This window comes from Palaemon carinicauda, chromosome 34 (genome assembly GCF_036898095.1).
Source record: "Palaemon carinicauda isolate YSFRI2023 chromosome 34, ASM3689809v2, whole genome shotgun sequence".
NCBI classification, from domain to species: domain Eukaryota; kingdom Metazoa; phylum Arthropoda; class Malacostraca; order Decapoda; family Palaemonidae; genus Palaemon; species Palaemon carinicauda.
Window position 1 is genome coordinate 72,029,159 of NC_090758.1, and position 20,555 is coordinate 72,049,713.

General features: G+C 48.3%; 1 protein-coding gene across 2 annotated transcripts in view; it reads right to left on the reverse strand.

The window, feature by feature from the left end:
• LOC137626444 (DNA-directed RNA polymerase III subunit RPC5-like) overlaps positions 1-20,555 on the reverse strand; it is a 167,189-nt gene that overhangs the window by 77,667 nt on the left and 68,967 nt on the right. The window contains exons 2-5 of one of the 2 annotated variants that reach the window (XM_068357438.1): positions 19,096-19,197; positions 18,710-18,864; positions 9,200-9,399; positions 7,499-7,646 (exon numbers count right to left, since the gene is read on the reverse strand). In XM_068357438.1, coding sequence (XP_068213539.1) covers positions 7,499-7,646; positions 9,200-9,399; positions 18,710-18,864; positions 19,096-19,197 — 605 coding nt within the window. Of the gene's footprint in view, positions 1-7,498; positions 7,647-9,199; positions 9,400-18,709; positions 18,889-19,095; positions 19,198-20,555 lie in introns of those variants that run through there. The other variant, XM_068357439.1, reaches the window with a different exon arrangement.

Below are 20,555 nucleotides of genomic sequence, written 5' to 3' on the forward strand. Positions count from 1 at the left end.
ACGAATACAATAGGGTATAAATGAGGCAGGTAAGAGGGAGAGATAAAGAGACAAGGCCTTAACCTGTGAGTTACCTGGGAGTAACTACGCTCCCTGCGGCTACTGTAGAAAATTTTAGGGCTTCCAAATGTTTAAGGTAGTGTTTCTTGAACACTGACGGTGATTTCCACCCTGTAAACCTGGAGAGGTCTGTAAAATTCATGTGGTGAAAGAAGTTCACCGAGGTAGCAACCGCCCTGATATCATGTGCAAGAGAAAAAGAGTCAGGGTTAGCTTGTTTAATAAAATACAAAATTTGTTGCCTGATCCCTTTAATAGTAATGGTACCGCCTTGTTCTCTAACGAATAGAGGCCCCGAAGAGTTAGAGGAGGTCCGGGATAAATAAGACCTAAGAGTAGTGACAGGGCACAGAGACGGGTCTTGCGTGAGGGGAACAATTTTCCAGGAGGTCCATCTGTTTTGAGGGTCTTCGTTCTTAGCCAAAAAGAATTTGTTAGGAGAAAGAAGGACCTCTCCCGAAGGCAGAAAGTCAATATGACCCGGGTCTCTCGACAAGGCTGCCAATTCAGAAATTCTTGCCCCGGAAGCCAAGCTCACCAGGAAAAGTGTTTTCCTGAGAAGGGGCATGTAATCAAAAGAACTGTTAATGGTATCAGAAGCCAATTTGAGTACGTCATTAAGGAACCAGGTCACCGGGGTAGGACGAGTAACCGGTTTCAGTCTGGCACAAGCTTTCGGAATTGAAGCTAACAAAGAGTCGGTTAAGTCTATGTTAAAACCCACTAGGAAGATCTTTTTCAGAGCCGATTTAATAGTGGTGATAGTATTGGCTGCCAGACCTGATTCTAATAAAGATCTAAAAGAAAGTGACTGTAAGGTTCAAGTTCATACAGTTCACGTCTGAGTCTATTAAAAATTTTGCCAACTTTTTAACTGCAGAGTCATACTGGCGGATGGTGGAATCCCGTTTATCCGATTCTAGGAACAAGGTGTTTTGAGGATCCATATTGGCACCATGCATAGCCGCAAACTTCATAAAGTCCATAAAGTTAGGGCGCTCTGAATGTTTGAGAAAGCGTACACAACGCGTGTTTGTACTATCTGAGACAGAACCGGATTGGGTATCGGGTGAGGGTATAGTCTCAACTCTCGCAGGAGAGGATATCAGTTGCTCTTGGGCCAGTTGGGTGCGACCAAGGCTACCTGTCCCTTGAAGGATCTCAGTTTGTCTAGAACTTTCAGCAAAAGATTCACCGGGGGAAAGAGATAAATCTTTTCCCAGTTGTCCCAATTCTGTGACATGGCGTCTGTGGCGTAAGCCTGAGGGTCTAGATTGGGAGCCACATATACTCTCAATTTGTGGTTGGATTCCGTGGCGAAGAGGTCCACTTGGAGACCGGGAACCTGAGAGAGAATCCACCGAAATGACCTTAGATCGAGTGACCATTCCGATTCTAGAGGGGAGGTCCGGGACAGGGCGTCTGCCACTACATTCCGGACTCCCGCCAGGTGGACAGCTGAAAGATGCCAATGGTTCGAGGCTGCTAGGGAGAATATGGCTACTAGAACATGGTTCAGAGGCCCTGACTTTGACCCGCCTCTGTTGAGGCAGCGGACCACCACTTCGCTGTCGAGGACCAGACGAAGGTGTTGTTTCTTGGGAAGAGCGAGACGTTTCAGGGTTAGAAGAACTGCCATGGCCTCTAGCACATTGATGTGAAAATGGCGGAACAAGGGAGTCCAAAGACCTTGAACTTTCTTGAGCTGAGAATAGCCGCCCCAACCTGATAAGGATGCGTCTGTGTGAATGATTAATTCCGGAGGCGGAAATCAAAGGGGAACTGACTTTGACAGACTGTTTGCTCTTGTCCAAGGAAGAAGTCTTTCCCGTAGAATGGGAGGAAGGCGGACTTTCCTGTCCCGGAGCTTCCGGTTCGCCCTCGAACGCCAGACACGATTGATATCTTTCAATTTTGCCTTCAGAAGAAGATCCGTCACTGAGGCAAACTGAAGGGACCCCAGAATCCTCTCTTGGAGTCGTCTGGAACTTACTTTGTCTTTGAGAAAGCGTTTGGTGTTCCTTGCAATCTCTAACCTCTTGGGTCTGGGAAGACACAGAGTATGAGATATAAGATCCCATTGCAGGCCGAGCCATTGGAACTTTGAATTCCTGAGTTCCTGAACAGCGACTTCTGCTAACTTTGTGAAGATCCTTGGGGCGATGTTGAGCCCGAAAGGCATCACCTTGAAGGAGTAACTTTTGTCCCCTAAGCGAAAGCCTAGGTACGGACGGAAGTGTCTCGCTATCGGGACGTGATAGTAGGCGTCTGTAAGATCGATAGAGGTGGTGACGGCCCCACGGGGAAGTAAGGTCCGCACCTGCGAGACGGTAAGCATTCGAAACTTGTCGCATTGAATGGACAAGTTGAGAAGGGATAGATCTAGAATCACTCTTCTCTTGTCTGAATCCTTCTTCGGGACACTGAACAGCCAACCTTGAAACTTCAGATGTTTCGTTTCTTGTATGGCGTTCTTTAGTAAAAGATCCTGGACAAATTCGACCAGGTCCGGAGTGGAATGTTGACGAAATTTGTTCGGAGGAGGAGGTCCTTGAATCCAACTCCACCCCAGTCCCTTGGAGATGATACTGAACGCTCAGGGACTGAACCTCCATTTGTTGCGGAAGGCATAGAGCCTCTCCCCTACCTGCTGCACCTCAGTATTGGTTTGAGGAGTTGCCTCCACGTCCGCCTCGGAAGTTCTTTCCTCTGCGAAAGGCTCTTCCCCTGCCTTTGTTCTGGTTAGAACCATGGTGGTAGCCTCTGCCTCTACCATAACTCTGGGAAGAGCTATGAGCCTCGTAAGACTGGTTAAAGGCAGGAGAAGTGGCGGAGGCACCAGAAAGCTGGCTCTTAGGGAGCAGAACGGTGACATAGTCGTCCGAAGGAGCCTGAGAGGTGGAAGGCTGTGCGGGGACAACAGAAGATGGAGGAAGAGGCAGCCGGAAGTTGGATGAAGCACTCTGCTGTTGCCTGAACTGGGTGGAGGTATATGGTCTAAGCTTCTTCCTACCCCGGGCTTGATAATTTGCGGGGTCATATTTGCGTTTAGGGGTCAAACCCCAACGGGCTTTAAGGCTCTGATTAACCCTAGTGGCCTCCGCCAAGACTTCCTCTACGAGAACCTCGGGGAAGAGATTTGAACCCCAACAGGAGGACCGGATGAGCTTATTAGGTTCATGCCTAATCGTCGCCTCAGCTAGGACATGCTTGCGACATCTGCGTTTAGCAGTAGCGAAGTCATACAAGTCATAATATAAAGACTGTAACGTAGCCTTGTTGAGAGACTTAAAAATACTCTCCGTATCGTAAGTCAAGGCTATCGACTCCGTGGATGTGGCCAAGTTTAGAGTACGACCCACACGTAGGCGGGAATCATATTCCTGTTTAATGAGGGATTCCGGGAGACGGGGAAGCCTCTCACTAAACAAAACTGAGGCACAGTCTGCTGCAAGCTTGCCGGAGGTAAAGGTGGTATGGACGTTGTCCCAACACTCAATGCCTGAGGGAAGAAGGAGGGAGATTGGATCCACCTATCGGATGGGAGGCAAGGGCTCCTCCTCCAGAGCATATTGGAAGGCAAGCTCTGCCACCTTATTGACGCATGGAGTCAAGGTGTTCTTGTCCATTAAGAACATCGTAAAGGAGCTTTTGTAAGGCGTCAGCATGGTGTTAGTGCAGCCGATGTCGTTCAAAAATCTGGCCCAAACAGATTGGGCTTGCTCCTTCGGGAAGATGACCGTCTCTTTGGGGACCTTGTCTAATCGAACTAAAGCTTCCTCGGTAAGCCTGGCATAACCATGAAATGGAAATGCCAGACCAGGAGGAAAGAATTCAAAGTCCTCTAGAGGACGAGTGCCAAGGCCCTCCAGAGTCAACATTCCGTCTGAGAACGGGGAATGAAGAGCCATACGCCAGGGGTTGTTCTTGGCAAACGGCGGGAGCTTAGAGGCATCCGGGATGAGAGAGCTTTGGACTCTCTCCGGAGCTCCTTGCTCTAAAGCCCCAAGTCTCTGACCGAAGTTAGAGAACATCGTGTCCATCTTCGACTGCATCTCCGAAACCAACTTTGCCTGCATCTCCGACACGATGCGAAGCATGGCTGATTCGGAAAGGCCCGGGCTAGCAGCAGGAGGGGCGGAATGAACTCCCGGGTCGTGAGACTTAGAGGAGGAACCAGAGGTCTTTGAAGACGGGTTCGTACAATGTTTAGAGCCATGAGAAGTCTTGTGAGGCTTGCGAGCTTTGGGTAAGGTTCTTGAAGTAGACTTATCCTTAGGGGGAACCGGGTATGATCGTTGAGACGAATCACGGTCCCCAGAAAATCCATGAAAAGAAGAGCGATCAGAAGAAGAAGAAAGAGCGGGGCTGAGGATAGGAATCTCAGCGCCGGACACACCTGCCTCACTTACCACACTACCTGTATCCGGCTCGTCTAGTAACATTGGTTCGACGTCCAGGTTCATGGAGGCAACATTGTCCTCCAGACCTCCGGGGGCGTCCGATGGATCTTGCTCTGGGTCGATGAGACCCGTTATAGTGGCATCAATGTGGGCAATGATGGGAGCTGCCACATGCCTAGCCACAGCAGCTGAAGACTTGGCGTTGGGGTAAACCATGGTGCAGTAGTCCTCAGATAGGACGTACGGCCGCTTAGACTTCACATTCCGGGCAAACCCACCAACCCACACCTTCAGTGTGGCCCGAGCCGCAGACTTTTGCTCCGGGGATGCCTGAAATAATAGTGGGAATTATAAAAGGGAAGACTCCCAATGGTCCTTCAAGACCATAGATATCTTACTAATAGTAAAATAAATAAGAAGGCAATATAGCCAACGGGACTCACCGAGTCAGATCCAAGGGTAGTGATGAGGTCGAAGCAAATCACACAGTTATCCGGGTGCCATACCACAACGTCTTCCAGTTGAACCCCACAAGGGGCGTGAGATCAGCAGACGGAGTGGCCACAAGGCTGGTGCAGAACAGCTGCACAGGCCGGCGTCAGACAATGCACCATCTATAAAAAGAATAGTATATGAGAAACTGTAATTCTCTTAAGTAGGGGCGGGTCCGGAGGACCCGGGCCTAACATAGGTCTAACACAAGATTAGAGCTTAACTGTAATATTCTTTTAAGTAGGGGCGGGTCCGGAGGACCCGGGCCTAACATAGGTCTAACACAAGAATAGAGCTTAACTGTAATATTCTTAGGTAGGGGCGGGTCCGGAGGACCCGGGCCTAACATAGGTCTAACGCAAGGTTAGAGCTTAATTGTAATATTCTTACATAGGGGCGGGACCGGAGGACCCGGGCCTAAACATAAGTCTAACTTGAAACTAAAGTATAGCAATCCATTCCGGTCAAGCCGGGAGCATAAAAAAGGATGCAATAACAAGGAATTAAGACACATAGTGTCTGATTTCCCGGGGCGGGGTAGACCCCGGGCCGGGAAATAAAAGTATATCCAATACCAATTCATTTAGGGACTCCGGGGTAGTGATCTGTCATATATAATCATCATAGGAAATGTTATAAAATAATAGGGGGGCGGAACTGTAGCTAAGGACCGCCAACCGAACCCGGAGGGTTTCGTATAACATAAGCCAGAATGAAAAGTGAATATAAAATAGGGTGCACCGGGATCCAACTCTGTTGACCGGTGGCCAACCAGACTAGACAGAGACGAACCCGCCGGGCCACCCGGAGGACAAAGTCCATAAACACTGAACTACCCCCTCTAAAAGGAGGGAAGGCAACGGTCCCTTAGTGGAGGGGGGAGAAGCCTAGCCGCCCACCTAGCGAGAGGGGGAGCGTGGGGGAGGATCACGTGATACGAGGCAGCAGGGCTACCAACTGACGATCCCCAACCAGACAGATCAAACGGAGTAATGGCACAAATATTCATTATAATAATAATAGCGTTAAAAATTATATGAATAAACACATAGAAAATTTTTGGGCAAGGCATGCAACATAATAATTAAATCACAAAAGACACACCTGATGGCTAAAAATAACATTGCCGCCTAGCACGAAGGTCGGCAGCCATAACGATACGTAAATGATATCGGCCCTAAAATTGAACCACGAGGATTCTAAACGCTAAATAATGAATATTCACAATAACAAATAATATTTGATAATAAAAATAATACACATAGTAACACCGCAAGTGAAACTTAAAAGCTCTCAAAAAAAGGAGTACCAACTGTAGTGAAATCAAGCAAGATCGATATGAACGAAGAGAATAAACTCCTATAATATAAATATTAAACGATCTAGGTTGCTCAAAACACAGTAAAACCCAGCTTGGTACTTAACTTAGACGGTGTCTCCTGGGAAACCGACGAAGAAGCCATAATTCAATGGAAAATAAACCAAAATCGAGAGCACAACAAAAATGCGGGTTACTATACTCGTCGTGCTAAAAGGAGTTGGGTTCTGAGCGGATGCATTGTTAGTAGTACCGAGTGAGGTTGAACGGCTCTCCTCTATTGGGGTTTCTGTCGTGGATTAATCTAAATAGTGCGGGACCTCTGGATTATACGCCCAATTTTATACCGACACCAATAGGTGAGCGAGCTAGTTAACCTAGCACTCCTTTACATTTTTTCTCTGGTATATTTAGCAGTAAATTACCTAAGAATAAGTGCTAAATGGAGCTTATTCACTGGGCGGCACAGGTTCGGGCCCAGAAATAATAACATTGGTGACCTTACTCTTCCTTTCCTTGGAATAATGCCCTCATATTTGGGTACATTTTATTTTGTTTATTTCCTTGATAAAATTGAGCGTAAAAAATTCATTTGATAAATAAAACATCCTTGGCTGCTCCATCTAATTTCTACTGATTTAGATTAGGCCACTCCTAAAAGTGACCTCAAAGGGGAATGCCAAACTTGAATCATCTCGATATTGGCAGCTTTGGTAGCGTCAGCTTAACAGACAGCCTTGTCCTTCCTCACTGAGAAATGGAATTCGCTTTCAACTTGTTTCCTTGCCTTTATAAAACCTTTCGTTTTTCATGTGGACAGTTTGTCAATTTGCTTACTGCAGTTTATAAAATTCACTCACTGTGCAATTTATGAATTCACTCACTGGATAATTTGGGAGTTTTTTAACTGGTCAGTTTATGAATTAACTATCAGAACAGTTTATAAATTCCCTTAAGAGACAGTTTATCAACACTTTTCCTAAATCTAATCCTTTTCTAATTCACTCTCAGAACAGTTTATAAATTCCCTCAATCACAAGACAGTTTATTAACTCTTTTAACATTAAATCCAATACTTTTTGCCTTGTTTCTCTTTTCTATTTCATTTGGGAATTAGAATTCTTAAGAATATGTGCACCTAAATGTGTCCAACTGGCATTAGCATAAATAAGAAAAACATTAAAATACCAACAAATTTGAGTAAAAATGCAATTCTGATGCTCACTTGTTATAATTCACCTCAATCCACGGCTCCTCTTTAATTTGCCGGAGCAAAAACCCGTAGCTCTTTTCCTTGGCCTTGCGGCTTCGTTCCGTCTCGGGCTTTTCAAACCTCACCGTGACTTTTTTGACCTTGTCCTCTTCGTCAGAATCTGGAAGAAAATTTTGATCAGCGACATACTCACATGATAACCGATCGTTTAGTTTTCCACGAGTGATATTCCGAACAGCTACAGACTTCATAAAATAATTACTGGAAGCTCCTCAACTTGCAAACATTCGGAGATACTGTACAAACTCAAACCCACCTGAAATCGTAAACCTCAAATAATGTATCAAAAGTTCATATTAAAATACTGTAAAATAATATTATATGATGCAATGTAGTAAGGAAGCTGACATTTGTAATAAGAAAAATGTTTATTTGTTGACTTTGCAGCTGAAAATATAGGCATGTGAGTCAGGTGAAGACTACACTATTGTTGTTATTATTATCATTACTTGCTAAGCTACATCCCTAGTTTGAAAAGCAAGATGCTATAAGCCCAGGGGCTCCAACAGGCCAAAACTTAACAAAATTCGTCTAGCAAACAGCTTCTTTGAACTTAATATGTTTACAAGCTGACGACTTTCCGTAAATACCGAAGTTTTTCTGCATTCAAATTGGGGCAAAGAAAATACTACTCACACAAGAAAAAAAGATTTAATACTAAATACACACAGATAAAACATAAAAAATATTATCCACACTCGGAAGCAGAAACACACAAGTCTGGAGTACTTGCTTGGATCACACCCCAATGCAGGTAAGAATAACATGTTCTCATTTATAAAGGATTATACTGTATTAGATACACTGAGTTTGCTTTCATGTGGCTTCATCTCTGTCTTAGACTGGACCTAAAGAACGGGACACTTCAACCTGCCTCTTTATGAACCGGTTAACTGTCTTGTAATTATCCACTTTTGCTATGGTAAGCAGCTCTTCTAGGACACTCCAAAATCAAATAATTGTTCTCTAGTCTAGGCTGGTGCCATAGCCTCTGTACCATGGTCTTCCATTGTCTTGGGTTTGAGTTCTCTTGCTTGAGAGGCCCCTGGCTTATAGCATCCTTTTCCAACTAGGGTTGTAGCCTAGCAAGTAATAATAATAATAACAATAATAATAATGCCATGTACCAAGAGGTACGTGAAAACAGAAGTTCCCTGCCAAACACAAAGAACAATAATTCAGATTTATAAAGTTATGGCAAAACCGAACAACTATTCAGATTTATAAAGTTGTTACCACTAACCTAAAATGTCCCCTTAACCAAAGTGAGGAGCAGAGAAGTAAGTCATATTATTCTATCTTATTTTTCTTCCTTTTGTTTTGTTTTTAAGTTTCTATAGTTTATATATACAGTATATATATATGTGAAATAATCTTTTAAATGTAGTTACAGTTTTTACAATATTTTAATCTGTTCATTATTTAGGCTTTTAGCATCCTGCTTCTCAAACTAGGGTTGTAGCTTAGCTAATGATAATAATAATAATTAGTTATTGGTTTTTGCCCGGAAGCCTTGTCTTCTCATGTCTCTTGGTAAATGGCAAGTGGCAAATTGAGCCACGACTTGGGACGACAGCAAGAAGGAAAATTTGATAAATTTTTATCGAGGTCGTTATGTTGGTAATAAAAATACTTCCAGCAGTAAAAACTTACCCTCCTCTCCTGTCGAGTCCTTCCTCTCCTTTTTCCCGCGTTTGTCGGCCTGGTCGAGATAGGAGAGGGACGGCCGCAGGGCAAACACCGACGCTAAGGGGGTTAAGTGGAGACCAGAATCGCGGACTACGCCTACTGCATAACGACTGACGTCACTCAGCGCCTTAGTCGACGTCAGCACCAGTTTGTCCATCACGTTGCTTTTTGTGGGATAAGTAATGCGCTGTATCAGTGGAAATAACATTATTAATATACAAAGCATATTAAATAGTATAAGATTAACCCAGCCTAAACTTGGTGCCGGACCCATGCCCGGATAAATGGGGAGGGTTGGCGGCAGGAAAGGCATCTGGTCATGAAAAATTAGCCAAAACCAATATGGCCAATGGAGATAGTGAACATCAACCCCACATAAAAGTGGGAAAAGTAGCAGACAAAGAAGAACAAGTAAATAGTATAAGATTAAGATACAAATAATAAAAAATATGAGAATAAAAGTAGGATAATGGCAAAGAGATAAAATCTTGGGACATGATATTAACTCGAGGCTTTTGACAAGCTCGCCTTTCTTTACTGAAGATTACCTTCTTCATGAAACCAGAAAGTAATGTGAGAATAACACAGATCAAAAGTCTAAAAATTTCTTAAAAGTATATAAATTTTAGAAAGAAAGCTTTTTAATGAATAATATAATTTACAAATAATAAATTCCTCATTATGGTACCTTTTCATTTTTACATTATTTCTTGAATTTCAGTAAAATACGGAAAATTTCCTGGGAGAGTACAGTATATTACTGCCAAGTTACATGAAAAATAACAAGAAGCATTTGGATGGCAACTTTCCAAAGCAAGGAAACTGAAACTGCAGCCCAATGATAAATAAAATCAAGGATTTAAAAATTTTTAAGTTCCAAAGATATCAATCCTTTGCTTTTGTCACTGTCCCTTGCCCCTGCCATTCATGAGTGGCCTTTAAACCTTTAGAGGTACACAGCAAAGCTTGGTCACTGATCATGCATGTATATGGCCAGTCTATATGGCATTGTCATTATCCCTTGCTTCTACGATTCATGAGCAGCCTTTAAACTCCGTTGTTCTCAAGTAAATCATGATATATCAAGAACAAGTAGAAAGTGCAATCCAGAGATTTTAGACCGCTAATGAAGGTTGTCAATATATGTTGACCGTGAATAAATCTACCGTACTGTACTGAAGTCAAGAGACCTAGCTTTCCCTTTTCCATATATTGACCGTGAATAAGTCTACAGTATAATATAATAACCAGAATCGCAATACTGTACACAATGGGTTCTCCCGGATCATAATACCTATCCACTATTAAAATTTGGTGAAGATCCAGCAACAAGCCTTGATGTAATCCTACTAACAAACAAACAAACAGATAATTAAATAAACATGACAAATTCGTAGATATTCTGTATTTTTCCTAACTATACAAACCTTAACTATTTACATGGGGTAATTACTTTGCCGTAGCTGAATGACGAGCCATAAAGTTTTAACGAGGGTTTCCTACCCTGCCGCTAGTTAGCGGAGGGTAGGGAGGGGTAGCTAGCTACCCCCCACCCCCTCACACATACCGGTGAAAGGCTCACTTTACTTAGAGGTAGGACTTATATTGGGGGACAGGGCTGGTGGGCACATATGTGTAAATAGCTAAGGTTTTTATAGTTAGGAAAAATACAAATTATCTACGAATTTGTCATTTGTTCCGTAACTGAAATACAAACCACGATATTTACATGGGGTGACTCAACCCTTAGGAAGGGTGGTAAGTACCCTGCCATACTGGCTTTGGCTTGCCCGGGGACCCCGAACCCGAGTTTGCACGAACTCATGGGGTAAGGGGGTCCCTGCTCCTCGCTGGCAGTTGTGAGACTGCAGCGGCCTACGTAAGCTGTGTGTGAAAGTGAGCAGTGACTCGTCCTAGGAAGTTGACCTGGAGTTCTTCAGATGGAAATCTGGGCTAGGACTCTCCCAATACCACCTTGTCAGGGTATGGGGACATGACAGTATTACAACTTAATACTAGGAACACTAATGAAGCATGGTTTACCTGCAGAGGTTCGAGGTCAGCTGTGCAAAGGACCCAGGATGCTGTTTTCTCCCAGGGAGAAGAGGAGGAAGAAAAGAAAAGGGCCAGACAGATCTTTTCATTCACACAGACTAAAACTGGCTAACAATGCCCTTAGCCTTCTGCTACTTGTCCAATAAGGAGCCTGAGGTTAGACCAGCTGTTGTGCAGCCACCATGGGGCCGATAGAAAACGTATCGAGCCTCCTGTGTGTCACGTCTTGCAGGTAGTGGGCCGTAAAGGTGATCTGACGCTTCCACACCCCAGCTTGCAGGACCTGCGCCACTGAAAAGTTCTTCTTGAAGGCCAGGGACGTACCCACGCCCCTGACGTCATGCGCTCTAGGGCGACGTGACGGAGGAGGGTCAGGATTCAAGGCCAGATGTATTACCTTGCGGATCCAGGCCGAGATGGTATTCCTGGTGACCCTCCTCTTCGTCTCCCCGGTGCTCACGAACAAAGCTCGCACCTGGGGGCGAACTGCAGCTGTTCTTTTAAGATACAACCTCAGACTCCTCACTGGGCACAGTAGGAGATGGTCTGGGTCATCTGTTACAGAACGGAGACTCGAAACCCTGAAGGAGTCGAACCGAGGGTCCGGCACTCTAGGGTTCTGAGTCTTGGGAACAAACTCAGGGACGAAGCTGAACGTTACCTCCCCCCATCCCCTTGAATGGGCGACGTCGTACGAGAGACCATGAAGCTCACTGACTCTTGGCCGAGGCCAAAGCTAGCAGGAACACCGTCTTCCAGGTAAGGTGGCGATCAGAAGTCTGGCGTAATGGATCATAGGGAGGACTCTTAAGAGACCTGAGAACTCGAACCACGTTCCAAGGAGGAGGTCTCACTTCCGACTGAGGGCAGGTCAGCTCGTAACTCCGTATGAGGAGAGAGAGTTCCAGCAAGGACGAAATGTCCATTCCTTTAAGCCTGAAGGCAAGACTTAAGGCTGAGCGATAGCCTTTCACTGCCGAGACTGAAAGGCGCATTTCCTCCCGCAGATAAACGAGGAACTCCGCTATTGCTGGTAAAGTAGCATCGAGGGGAGAGATACCCCTTCCACGGCACCAACCACAGAAAACTCGCCACTTCGCCTGGTAGACTCCTGCGGATGACTTGCGCAGGTGGCCAGACATCCTGTTCGCAACTTGTTGCAAAAATCTTCTCTCTGTGAGGAGATGCTGGATAGTCTCCAGGCGTGAAGTCAAAGCGAAGCTACAGCTTTGTGGTAGATGTTGGAGTGTGGTTGTTTGAGTAGCTCGCGACATGGAGGGAGCTCCCTCGGGATCTCCATGAGGAGTTGCAGAAGGTCCGGGAACCACTCTGCATGATGCCATAGCGGACCTATCAAGGTCATTGAGAGATTGACCGATGTTCTGGTCTTGTTGAGTAGCCTCCTCATCAGACAGCACGGGGGAAAGGCGTACACATCGACGTTGTCCCACCGTTGTTGGAAGGCATCCTGCCAGAGAGCCTTGGGGTCCGGGACTGGGGAGCAGTACAGCGGAAGCTTGGTGTTCAGCGCCGTAGCGAACAGATCCACAGTCGGGGAACCCCACAAAGTCAGGACTTTGTTGGCTATCTGAGGATCCAAAGACCACTCGGTACTCACTATCTGCGTCGCTCTGCTCAGACTGTCGGCGAGCACATTCCTTTTGCCCGGAATGAATCGAGCCGCTAGTGAAGTCGAGTGGACTTCGGACCATCTCAGAATCTCTACTGCAAGATGGGACAGCTGTTCCGAAAAGGTACCTCCCTGCTTGTTGATATAAGCCACCACTGTGGTGTTGTCGCTCATCACCACTACAGAGTGGCCTGCCAGGACTTGGTGGAACTTCTGAAGTGCCAGGAACACGGCCTTCATTTCTAGCAGGTTTATATGAAGGTACTTTTCTGATTCTGACCACAGGCCTGAGATCCGGTGGCTCAGAACGAGGGCCCCCACCCTTTGTTTGATGCGTCCGAAAACAGCATCAAATCCGGGTAAGGGACGAGAAGATCCACTCCCTCTCGCAGATTCTCGTCTGCCACCCACCAACTGAGGTCCGCCCGTTCCGCAGGTCCCATAGGGATCAAGGCGTCCGGGGAGTCGTTTTCTTGGCTCCACCGAGACTTGAGATCTCATCCTGAGGCGACTGTTGGGAACGAGGCGGGTCAGGGAGGAGAGGTGGCCGAGGAGACGAAGCCACAACTGGGCTGGGAGTTCTTCTCGATTGAGGAAAGGTTTCGCAACCTTCCTCAGCCTTGCTATCTTTTCGTTTGATGGGAAGGCTTTGTGGAGATTGGTGTCTATGACCATGCCTAGATATACCAGTTTCTGAGAGGGCTGCAGGGAGGACTTCTCGAGATTTATTACGATCCCTAGATCCTGGCAAACTTCGAGGAGTCTGTCTTGGTGGCGAAGAAGGGTTGCCTCCGAGTCTGCTAGGATCAGCCAGTCGTCCAGATAACGAAGGAGACGGATGCCGATCCTATGGGCCCATGAAGAGATGATGGTGAATACTCTGGTGAACACCTGAGGAGCTGTGGAGAGACCGAAACACAGCACCTTGAACTGGTAGATATTGTTGTCTAGGCAAAATCTCAGGTACTTCCTTGAAGACGGATGGATTGGGATCTGGAAGTACGCGTCCTTCAGGTCCAGCGTGCACATGAAGTCTAGTGGTCTCACCGCAAGTCTGACCGTGTCTGACGTCTCCATGCTGAACGGAGTCTGCTTGACAAACCCGTTCAGGGTCTAGAGGTCGATGACTGGTCTCCAGCCTCCAGACGCCTTTCTCACAAGAAAGAGTCAACTGTAGAAGCCTGGGGACCCGTCTACTACCTCCTGGAGAGCGTCCTTCTCCAACATGGTCTGGACTTCGGCCCGGAGGGCCTGCCCCTTTGCCGATCCCATGGCAAAGGAGCTCAACGACACTGGATTCGCTGTCAAAAGAGGTAGAGAGGCTGTGAACGGGATGCGATAACCTAGGGAGATCACAGAGATCGTCCAGGCATCCACCCTGAGTTGCTGCAACCTTGTCGCGCAACTCTGTAGGCATCCCCCCACTGGTGGACATACAGGGGAATTGCCAACCCTAGCGCTTCCGGCCTCGGCTGGTACCTCTAGGGTTTTTGCCTCCCCTGGAGGACTTCTTGCCCCTTCTGCCCTTGGCAGGAAAGGGCTTAGACACCTTGGGCTTCGCCGTTGTCGTCTTCTTTGTGTCCTTTGCCGGACGGGGCTGCTGGACTGCCGGAAGTTTGTAGGGTCTCGATGTCAGGGCCTTATGGATGAGGGAATCCTGGTTGGATTTCCTCCACCTCTCAGCAGTGAGCTCCATGTCCTTGGGCTCAAACAGGCTCTTACCGAGTACGGAAGTGTGTCTGAGCCTGCTAGCTCTGCACTGGGGACCTTATGGTGGAACCTCTCGGCCACAGCGTCCCGACGCTTGGCCCACAAGCTCGAGACTTGGTGGGCCAGAAACTCAATGGTCCGTGTTCCCGAGAGAAGAAAGGTTTCCAGCGCTTTCCTGGTGCTTTCCTTGGAGAGATCCTCGGACTGCACCAGGATGCCCAGAGACCCTAGCCAGATGTCGAGCCACGAAGTTGCCTGCATGACACACTTGGTGACCTTCTCCTGGCTTAGGATCTCAGAGGCTGAGAAGGACACGTGCCAGTTGGAGAGTCTCTCAAGAGGGACTCCCCCTGTGAGCCCTTCCACGGAGTGGTGTAAGGGAAGACCCAGACGAGACTCCACGAGGATCTCGAAATATCTCTTCTGGTGGACTCGAGGAGGAGGGAGGAGCTTGTTACCGGCACTTGATCTGCTGGAGGAGGCAAGCTCAGAGAGCTGACCCTCGACCTTGTCCCTGGCACTCTTCATCCCGTGAGACCAGGGCAAAGCTGCATTGGCCCTAGGGGGTTTCTGGGCGCCGTAGACCCGGTCCAGGACCGTGTCCTTCCCTTCACGAGGTGGGACTTCAGGATCTGGGATCCCGTTAAGGCTCCTCATGAGGGTCAGGACTTGCCAGAACGTATGTTCTGACTCCTGGTGCTCTCCTCCCGGAGGACTGGCAACGAAGTCTCCCGTCCCCAGTGGCTCTTCCTGGGGGGACACGTGGATATCCTCGAAGGCTCTAGACGGTTCCTGCCTGATCCTCGCCGACGATTTGGGAATCGTCTTAGAGTCCTTAGGTTCCCTCCTGGGAGGGATGCAGGACTCGAGTAGCGAAGGGGGCAGGCTCTTCTCCACCTCTGGGCGAGAAGACCTCTCATTGGGGGAGTGGTCCGGCTCATCCGACTCTCCTGAGGAGGGGTAATACTCCTCCACAGGGGAGGGAGAGAAGGTCTGGGGTGGAGAAGGAGCCTTGCGCAAGGCTCTGCGCGGAAACAGAATAGGCCTCGGAGGAGGATCCACGGGAGAGACTCCTCTCTTTCTCTTCACGGGGGAGGAGGCTGCCGCTGGATCGTGGCCCAAATCAGAGAGGGAGGGCTTAATAGCCCGCACAAGGGCTGCCGACTGACAGTCGCGCTGTCAGACACCCCTTCTGGAGGGAAGGGGATCGAGGGATGCTTAGGAGGAGTCGACAAACGAGGGTTCGCCTGCAGGGCTGGAAGAGAAGAGTCCCTAGACCTGTCCGGGAAGCGCCCTTCCTCTGGCGAGCGTGCTGGTCTGCGCTTGCGGGGAGGGGAACGCGACGATGAAGAATCCGCCTGGCGGCGCTCGCGTTGGGGCTCGTACACCGGGCCCTGGTCAGGGTCGCGCGTGAACAGCTGGCGCGAAACTGGAATCTCGCGCGCGAGGGCGCGATGGTAGGCAGGCGGGGACTCAGGAGCGATGGCACGATGGCGCGCTGGAGATAGCGTGGGCGCGTGGCCGCAAAAGCGGGAGCGTGGTCGCGAGATCGCGTGGCGATCAGGAGCCAGCGCAGGAGGCGAACGAACGCGCGGTCGCGCAGCGACCTGGTGCAGCCCCGAAGGGCGTGAGATAATGGGGGCGCCTGAGCGCGTGTCCGGAAGAACCGGTCGAGGGTGCGTTAGCGCTGGAGCAGGGTCGCGAGCGACCTGGATGGCGCATTGGCGCGGAGGTTGGCGCTGGTCGGATAAGACCGGCATGCTCGCCTGCGGGCGCGTCGGCTGCGCTGGTGATCGTGGGCGCGCATCAGGATGCGGGCGCACCGGAGTGCTTTGTTGCGGCGGTCATGCAGGGCGCGCCGTTGGATAAGGGCGCTCTGGTGTAGGCTGAATGGCAGCCTTAGTCGCCTTGAAAAAAGGAACTGGGCGCGTCACCGGAGCGTAGCGTGCGGTTGCATATGCAAGCCCTTGCGGTCTAGAGGGAGAGCCCAGAGGCGACCGTGAGTGCCCGTGCGCTAACTTGGTGGCCTCCTGGGCGACGCGCTAAGATGTTGTAGCGCGTAGGCGAGCGCGTGGGCGCTGGAGCTGGAACCGCGCGTCTCCCCAGACGGGTGCGATGAATCCGTAGGAACCTGTGGGCGCCTGTGCGCCAACTCAAGTTCCTCCGGGCTCGATGAGTCCGAAGGAACCTGTGGGCGCCTGTGTGCCAACTTGGACCGCGCGCGGTTGAGGGCGTGTGTGCGCAGGTGGCCGCTGGGGCACCGGTGGACGGGTATGCACAGGTGAGCGCAGGAGTGCCGTATCAGGAATTGCTGTTGGGCGCGTTAGCGCAGGTGGCCGCTGGGGCACCGGTGAGCGCGTATGCGCAGGTGAGCGCTGTAGCGCCGTATCAGGAACTGGGCGCATATTCGCAGGTGAGCGCTGGCGCGTTATATCAGGAACTCGTGGGTGCGCAGGGGGACCCTGGCGCGTAACAGGAACGGAGGCGCGAACGCCTGAGGGTGAGCGCCGAAGCGCTAAGTCAGGAACAGCAGCGTCGGCAGCAGGTGAGCGCTCAGGCGGTGCCTGGCGCTTGAGAGCAAGAGGCGCAGTTTTGAGCTCAAACTCTTTCAGCCCCGAAGGGCCCGGAGACTGCGCAGTGGCAGTATCAGGTGGCTCGTCATGCGCATCAGGAACTCTGGAAGTAGATGGTCTGGGTGACAGGTCACCATGTCCCGAAGGACGACCATCCTCCGAAGGGGATCGCAAACGATCCCCGGAGAGGTCTAGGTTGATAGCTGGCAGAACTGGAGAACGGCGAGTCATTTCCTCCGCAGAGGACTGTGGCGACGACGAGCAGAAGAGGCGCCTCTTAACCCCCTTGTAAGGGGAAGAAAGGCCTCTACGGTGAAGGGGAGGTCAAGTCTTCCGCCTTAAACGCCCACGAGGGGCCGTGGGATCAGCAAGCTGACCATCGGTGGGCCTCCGAAGAGGAGTCTCTGTTAGTGAACTCCCCCGAGAGGGAGAATCATCGGCAGGAGAGACCGTGGGACTTAGCTCCTCCCTCGAAGGATGTTCGGAGGGGGAGTCTAAGCCTTCAGCTACCTCAGCCACAGGAACGGGCGTTTGGCTAGACCCATGGGATGTTTCCGTCACCACAACGTCAACCACAGACAGAGGATCTATCTCCACTGAAGTTGGGGATTGTTTGACGGCCGCACCCAGTTTGATCATGTCAAACAGAGCTTCCTAGGAGGGCGAACCCTGTAGCCCCCAAGGAAGCCCAAAGCTGCAAAAGATCATTTCTAGACACAAATTCCTCCTCCGGGGGAGGAGGGGCAGCTGCCTCACTATGGGAGGCAACTACCTCTCCCTCACCCCGGGATCGGTTAACAGCAATGCGCTATACGCTACCACTCGCCGGCCTCTCGGGAGAGGCCGCTCGAGTGGGAGCTTCGGAGGAGGAAAGGGCGACGGAAGAAGAGGTCTTGGGATTTTCTCTCTTCCGAGAAACCTCTGAAGGAGAAATATCCCTTTTAGCCTTCTTCTTGCATCACCGGGCAAACCTCTCCCACTGGGAGGTAGAACACTCCCTACACTCAATACATACGTTACACCTATCACACCGTTGGCCCCTACACTGAGGGCATAAGGAGTGAGGATCAGTATCCAAGGCCGATAAAAAGGTACCACAAGGGCGGCCAGAAAGTCCAGGGCACGTACGCATGATGAGAAATAGAGGCCAACTTCACACACACTGAAAAGAGAAAGCAAACAAAATATTGCAGTCAAAAATGGAGGAGAGCGCAGACACGTCTGATGTCTCTCCGAGCCAAAAGTAAAGTGAGCCTTTCACCGGTGTGTGTGAGGGGGGGGGGGTAGCTAGCTACCCCTCCCTACCCCCCTCTAACTAGCGGCGGGGTAGGAAACCCTCGTTAAAACTTTATGGCTCGTCATTCAGCTACGCCGAAGTAATTACCCCATGTAAATAGCGTGGTTTGTATTTCAGTTACGGAACAAATAGGTAATATAAAAACATTAATTTCCATTACTCAACAAACGGAAGTAATAAAAACATCTACTTTCCATCAACCAACAAACCTTTTATAAAAATTATCTTCGGAATCTCGCTTGTCCCGGAACGCTCCGTCCACATTCAGGGCAATCTGCTCCCCCCTGCTTTTGTCGTACGTAGGTCCCCTTGTGCGCAGACCCATCTCCATCTCTATTTGTCCGCTCTTCGGCCGTATCTTTGTCTGTCATGTTAGAATTGATCGAGACTCAAAGTTATTTGAAAATACAATGGAACATCGGTATATGAGTTTAATCCATTCTGAGATTAAGCCTGCACCCCAAAATGCTCGTAAGCAAAGACTACTTTCCCCGTGAGAAATAAAAGGGAATCAGTCAATGTTTCATGTTATAGTAATCACAACTCCCTCTTCTTCCGTAAATGATTAAAGTGGAATAAGATCTACTGTACCAACCTTAAGAATAGTGGACTCGTCATAATTGTGAGAATGTGGTCGAACGGGGAACTGTAAAACGTACAATTGTTGTGCGAGTGTTTTTGCCAAGTACACCGGAATCTGTAAATAGAAGAAACTCTTAGCAAGAAAAGAGACATTTACACTTGAATGTTTGAATATACAAAGTCTTTGGTGTTAAGTAATTCCTTGGTTACATTTTAAGTGGTAGCTGGAAAACCATGAAGTCGATACAGAAATCTAATATATAATTTTTCCATTATTTTTACAATTATTCATGTTTTTATCTTCATAAATTTAAGCTTTTATGTCTAAAAACTATCTGCCCGACAGAAAAACTCTACGGTCAAAATATGCCAACGATCGCTATGCAGGAGGGGGTGTACATCAACAGCGCCATCTGTCGAGCAGGTACTTAGTACTCCATGTAAACAAAGAACCAATTTTCTCCTCGGTCCACTGGATCTCTATTGGGGAGGAAGGGAGGGTCCTTTAATATATAATCACCGGGTAAGTATATTCAAAAATTTATTTTATTAATAAAAATAACATTTTTCAATATTAAACTTAGCCGGTGATTATATCAGCTGATTCACACCCAGGGGGGTGGGTAGAGACCAGCAATACATGTTTACATTATTATGAGCTAAGTATTTTGTATTTCATTTTAGCAGTTATTCAAAATAACAAACATAAAATAAATAAGTACCTGGTAAGGAAGTCGAATTGAACAATTACTCTGCCTTTTTAAGTACGTCTTCCTTACTGAGCCTCGCGATCCTCTTAGGATGCTGAGCGACTCCTAGGAGCTGAAGTATCAAGGGTTGCAACCCATAATAAAGGACCTCATCAAAACCTCTAATCTAGGCGCTTCTCAAGAAAAGAATTTGACCACCCGCCAAATCAACCAGGATGCGAAAGGCTTCTTAGCCTTCCGGACAACCCAAAAAACAACAATAAAAAACATTTCAAGAGAAAGATTAAAAAAGGTTATGGAATTAGGGGAATGTAGTGGTTGAGCCCTCACCCACTACTGCACTCGCTGCTACGAATAGTCCCAGGGTGTAGCAGTTCTCGTAAAGAGACTGGATATCTTTAAGATAAAAAGACGCGAACACTGACTTGCTTCTCCAATAGGTTGCGTCCATTATACTCTGCAGAGATCTATTTTGTTTAAAGGCCACTGAAGTTGCGACAGCTCTAACTTCATGTGTCCTTACCTTCAGCAAAGCATGGTCTTCCTCATTCAGATGGGAATGAGCTTCTCGTATCAACAGTCTGATATAATAGGAAACTGCATTCTTTGACATAGGTAAAGAAGGTTTCTTAATAGCACACCATAAAGCTTCTGACTGTCCTCGTAAAGGTTTAGTTCGTCTTAAATAGAACTTAAGAGCTCTAACAGGGCATAAGACTCTTTCTAGTTCATTTCCAACCAAATTAGAAAGGCTTGGAATATC